The sequence below is a fragment of the Trachurus japonicus genome, chromosome 10 (genome assembly GCF_045865225.1).
Source record: "Trachurus japonicus isolate A0001 chromosome 10, Traja_1.0".
Classification (NCBI taxonomy): domain Eukaryota; kingdom Metazoa; phylum Chordata; class Actinopteri; order Carangiformes; family Carangidae; genus Trachurus; species Trachurus japonicus.
Genome location: NC_140916.1, coordinates 31,874,903 through 31,880,704, shown reverse-complemented (window position 1 = coordinate 31,880,704; position 5,802 = coordinate 31,874,903). Strand labels below are relative to the sequence as shown.

Sequence of the window (5,802 nt, the reverse complement as noted above, 5' to 3'; positions counted from 1 at the left end):
ATTCACACACGGAACAAATGTTATTTAGATTTTTGTTTGTTTTATTTTTTAACAGACAAAGGAATAATTAAATACAATTAAATACAAGTAACATTAATTAGCACAGTAGAGCAGAGATCATGTTGGGCCTTTGAGCTCGTGTTACTGTGCTTGTTCTTAAATGGCCTCATCAGACACTTTGTCTGCTGGGCTTCTCAAGATCATGAAGCTTTTTCTTGATCTAGGATGTTGAGAGCTAAGCTTTTTCTTGATCCAGCATGTTGAGAGCTACATGTGTCCAAGTGAAAGTGCCCAGTATGCATCAGTATGTCTGCATTCAAAGTGTTGAATTCTTCTTTAAATTTTCTAGATAGACATTCTCTTCTTGGAGGTATTCACGATCCTTTTCAGCCGTGTACCTCCACAGAGCCAGACTGGCCTGTAGTGCCATGGACTGAGTGCTAGCAAGTGAAGCGGAATGAACTTTGAGGTCCGATGCCAGCTCAGGCTTCGGCAAAACTGCAGTAGAGTCTGGGTGGAAAAGGGGTAGGACTGTTTGCGGTATGGAGGTTATACAAGGGTCCGGTCGCAGCCTCTCTGTTTCCTTCTGCAGACGATTTAACTGCATTCTTTCCTCAAGAATCCGTTGTTCTTGCTGCCTCAGTTGCTCTGTTTGGGTGTGGATATTTTGGAGCCTGGCCTCGTGCTGAGCCTTGATGCGTTTTGCCACCCGTAGAGCTTGTTCTCCCTCCTTATACTTGTCTGCAGCAAGCTTGTTAGAGGCTTCCACCTCCTGGGCCCGTGTTTCAAGTCTCAGGGATGTGCTGTTTATTCTTTCTTTCTCCCTTTCCAGGTCTTGTCTTTGTTCCTTCAGAGCTTCTCGCTCCTGTGCCATGGCGATCTCGCTCTGTTTTACTTCTGCAGATCGGAGCTTTAGGTCAGCTTCTTCCTGTGCCAGACTGATGATGGAGGCCTCTCTCTTCTTCAAGAGGCTTCTGAACTTTTGGTCAGCTCTGTCATGCATCTTCTTCTCCTGAGCATTGAAGTGGGCCCACTCAGCCGCCAGCGTCCTCCTCTCCTCTGCACAGTGCTGCATCGCTGATTTCTGTTCACCCAGAAATGCGCGCTTGGCTCTTTCCAGCTCCTCCCTCTCCATGTCGATCTGCATGCTGAGGGTGCGGCGCTCCTCATCCAGGCATCTTTGGGCAGACTCGGCTTTGGCCTGGTCTGCTGATATCTTCCAGCGCTCCCTCTCGAGCTGTCGCTGCTGCTCATTGAGGTAAACCCTCTCCTCTGCCATGGCTTTCTGCTGCTGAGCCAGACGGTCCTGCATCATTTGAAACTGCTCGTCTCTGTGCCGCGCCCCTTGCTCCAGGTCATAGGCCGTGTGCTCATGTGTTCTCTCCACCCGAGAGGAAAGCTCACCCAGCCGAGAGGAGAACTGCTCCATCTGCTCGACCACCACCGTAAGAGATCTGGTTTGAGATGTTGCACTTGTAACTGCATCGATCTCCTCATCCTTTAAACTCTTCAGTCGGTTGATTTGGTACTCGTGGTCTTTCTTCATCTCGGAAATAGATTGCGTCTGAAGGTCTCTGAGTCTCTCCACCTCATGGTCCCTGTCCTGCTGGACCTGAGCCAGTTTGTGCTGGTGCTGAGCTCGCAGCTCTGAGATTTCCTTCTCAGCAGATCTTGTTGCTGTGGCCAGGCGTTCCATTAGTGCTTTGTGTTCTTGCCGTGCTTGCGTTTCCCTCTGGGATGCCGATTCCTCAAGCAGCTTCACATGAGCCTTGTGTGTGTTCTCCAGGAGCTCCATATCCTGTTTATGCTGCTGCTGGACACTCTCCAGCAGAAGGTGGCTCTGGTCTCGCTCCAGCTGAAGTGTCTTCACCTGTCCCTCCAGCTGTATGATGCGAGCCTGCAGAGCTTGATAATCTCCAGGTTGATCTTTCACTCTCTGTTGGACCATTTTATCTCCAACAGCTCCGAGACCGATCACCTGATGCTGTGGCAGTATCTGCTGCAGACTGTCTGCTGAACATGACACTTGTTGCTTTGCAGCATTCGATGGGTCTTGCAAGTTGTTTTGAGGAACTTGCTCTGTTCTTGCTTCTTTGACAGGGGTGGAGTGAGCAACGGGACTGGGCCATCCAAGAAAAGAGTTTCTAGATTCTTTGACAGATGTAGAGGTGCTCTCTCGGCCCCTAGGAGTCTGTGTAGTGTCTTGTTTGCTAACAAGAAATATTCTATCATCATTTGTCTTGAAGCCTGACTGGTCGTCTGAGTTGCGACGTCGAGTGGGGCTGGGAGTTCTAGAGAGGGTAGAGTCATTGACATCCTCTGTGGACAATTCTACAGGCCTTCTCCGGGGCCGACGCCCCTCAGGTAGTTTCACAGTGGTGGTCTTTTCCTGCTGCTTCTCCTGGTCCTTGGTCTTACCTGTGAGTGGTTTCTCCAGAGGACAAGGTGAAGTCAAATTCTCGACAATGTCATCCAGTCCGGTAAGGGCCCTCTGAGGGGGCTTATTGTTTTCCTTGTTGGAACAAAGAGGGGATTCTTTTTTCTTGTGATTGTTTTGACCACTGTCAAATCCAAGGGCATCCATCAGGTCATCCATACCATCATCAATTTTGAGATTGACTGATGGCTTCTCTGCTGTAGCTATTTTGCTCTTAACAGCAGGGGATGCTGAAGGAGACTGAACAGATTGTTCAGGTTTGGTCTGTTGCATGCTAGGTTTAGATTCATGCTTAGTTTCTTCTGGCAGCACGTCACCAAGTGGGTCAACCAGGGGGTCATCAGAGAAGGTGAACTTCTTGTATTCACGTACTGTAGGCCTAGAGGTTTCAGAGGGTGCAGAGTTTGGCTTTTTCCCTCCAGTGCTGGTTTCATCTACTACATCTGGTTTTCCAGTCTTTTCAAATGAAAGAGAGTCTTTCTTTGGTTCTTCATTACCAAATGCCTTTTTTTGTGCTAGAGCGGATTTTGGCTTTTTCTTTGATGCAAGAGGGTCCTCCAGGTGTTCATCAGTGAAGGTGACCTTCTTCTTTTGACGTGCTGTAGTCTTAGCGGGTCCAGAGAGTATAGAGTTTGGCTTCTTCTCTCTTGTGATTGGTTCATCTACTCCGTCTGGATTGCCATTCTTTTGTAATGCAGCTGAGTCTTTCTTTGTCTCTTTAGAACCGAAGACCTTTTTTTGTGCTGGAGCTGAATTGGGCTTTTTCTTTAAAGCAAAAAGGTCAGCATCCATATCATCCATGTCTTTCATGTTCTTCAGTATGTCATCAAGATCTGCAGCTGAGACATCCGAGTCCTCAGAGTCATAACCATCCTTCTCTACTTCCTCCACTATCTTGCTGAAGATGTTATCATTGGTACTGTAGCAATTCAAGGGTCCAGGCAAGGATGCCGTCCCCTTTGCAGAATGTTTTGTATCGTCAAGTAAGATGTCAAGCATATGTTCATCGATCAATGAACATTTAGCTGGTTTACTCTTAACCTTTGAAGCCATGTGGAATCTTTTCTGGTAACGATATGTGTGTAAGTAGCTAGCTGGCAAGCTAGCACTAGCAAGCACACGCACTAGTTTACGTGTCTGCTAGTCTTACAACTAGAATTAAATACAAAACGATACAAATTTCTAACAGCTAAATATAACATCAATGGTAAATCACTTGCTGTGTGTCGACTGTATACTTCTAAGATCAAAGTCAGGTTCACCTCGGAATTCTGATGTCATAACTGTCACTAGGCCAGATTGGATGATCACAACACAAAAGTGATGACATCACAGCGGAATGGGCCTCAGCTGGGGCTCTGGTCTGAGGCTCAGTGGTTCCCACGGCAATTTGAGGGAGTTGCCATGACGATAGACATACCTCAGATGGAGGCAGGCAAAAACACAGAGAAAGAGGTTAACACACATTTGGACGTACTTTGACAAAACGGTAGATCCTATTAGAAAAACAAGAAGACCGGCAGCGGCCAAAGACCTTCCAAAACACGTTGATATGTTTTTGGTGTTTCTAGAGTAAATATTTTTGGAAAACCATGTCAGTTAAAAAGAGGAGTCACTTTCATCAGAAATTTTTGATTTGGCCCTGTATATATATATGTATGCATGTATATATATATTTATTTTTCTATTTCAGGGCATTTCATGGACTTTAAAGGTATTGTAAGTGATAAGTCAACCTGATATTCATAATATTCATACATACAAACATGAACATAACATCATTCATTCACACCAACTACTGTTATTGTTTTTTTATTGTTGTTTTTTATTTTATATTTAATTTTTTTGTTTTCAGTGAAAGCTGGTATAAATTGGCTAGCAGTGTGTGTGTGTGTGTGTGTGTGTGAGAGAGAGAGAGAGACAGAGAGAGAGAGAGAGAGAGAGATGCATCTCAACCAATTTCACCACTAGCCACCACTGTTTGTTTTGTTTGTTTTTGCAGAGAAAAGAAAGACATACATGTAACAATACAACAGGGGTGCTCATTACGTCAATCAAGACAGTGTGGGTCGATCGCGTGATGAAGAACAACAAAAAAAAGTATATTTAAAAAAACACAGTTGTCTGGACAGCAGGCATTTTTCTCACAACCGACCTCAAAAGCGAGGGCAGGTCCGTCGAAGCATCATTCCGGGTGAATCGCGCTCTCCGCCCGTTGTCTTTGCTGTTACTTTGTTGCCGCTCCACAGAGCGCACATGGCTACTTAATTATGCACGTGCTGACCATATATGGTTGTGATGAGGCATTCTGGGGGTGGAATATGAGGTGTGTTCATGTCCGCACCATTCTTGGGTCCGGTGTGATTTATCAATGGAATATTGCAGAGAGTTGTGCGTACGCACAGCTTGATCAGTGTTTCCCAATAACAGAAAAAAAAAAAAAATGTGTCAAAAAAATATATATATATTTTTTAAAAATATATATAGATAGATATCACGTGACGTCACACAGCGTTCGCAGCCGGTCACAGCGCCATCTTGGGTACCGACTTCCAAAGGCAGTCTATGGGCTGTGACATCAAATCTCACAAAAATAGTGGATAAACCTTTTTTTATTACATGGCTCTATTGAATGTCGTATTCCGATAATTTATTGATATTTCTGATATTTATTTACATCTTGATTTTGCATTTAACAGTCTGTTATTCCTGTTTAACAGATCGTTGCTAAGTAAAATACACTAGGTAGGGACGCCGCTCTGATCAGCGCAGCACAGAAAAGAGAAACTATGCAGGATATTATTATTATTATACAGCTTGGGAGACATGTCCGCCAAGGGAGGCTGCCTCACTCTACTGAGTGTGAGCGGCATGTACGTTCACGTTGCTTTCGTGAATTGTAAACACACAGACGGCCCCTCGGTTTTAGCGTCCAGCAATTTAGCGGCTAATTCAACAGCAGTGATGGATAACTGTACCGGAGAGGCTCAACATGAGCTTCATCTGAGGAATAAACGGCAGCTTTTACCTGACGGGAGACCGACGCCTGAGCTACGGTAGCTAACAGCTAACCCCCTCCCTCCCTCCCTCCCCCCTTTCTTATACACGCACACACACGGCCCAGGTTGTCTGTCATATCTGTTGTAAACCTTGTAATAGCTTGTTGAGTACAGTTAAAACTATGTTGCTTCGGTTTGAGTGTGGATTAATTGTTAACGGTTTGTGATAACGTAACTGTGTAGATGGCGTATTGTGATGAGAAGGTGTTGCACATATTTTAAGACTTATCTGTGCAAAACCTGTTTGTTGTGCCTTTTTGCGTTATAAGATGATTTGCCGAATTCTTCTTCCATTCCTGCAGCCTG

General features: G+C 45.1%; 1 protein-coding gene across 1 annotated transcript; it reads right to left on the bottom strand.

Annotated features, from left to right (window-relative positions):
* Positions 1–278: 278 nt before the first annotated feature.
* LOC146980290 (uncharacterized) lies at positions 279–3,686 on the bottom strand. The gene has a single exon (XM_085788565.1). The coding sequence runs from the start codon at positions 3,488–3,490 to the stop codon at positions 317–319; it is 3,174 nt and encodes a 1,057-aa protein (XP_085644691.1). The 5' UTR covers positions 3,491–3,686; the 3' UTR covers positions 279–316.
* Positions 3,687–5,802: the final 2,116 nt, after the last annotated feature.

Coding starts and splice junctions, on each gene's coding strand:
- LOC146980290 (XM_085788565.1), bottom strand. CDS start 3,490: ATGGCTTCAAAGGTTAAGAGTAAACCAGCTAAATGTTCATTGATCGAT.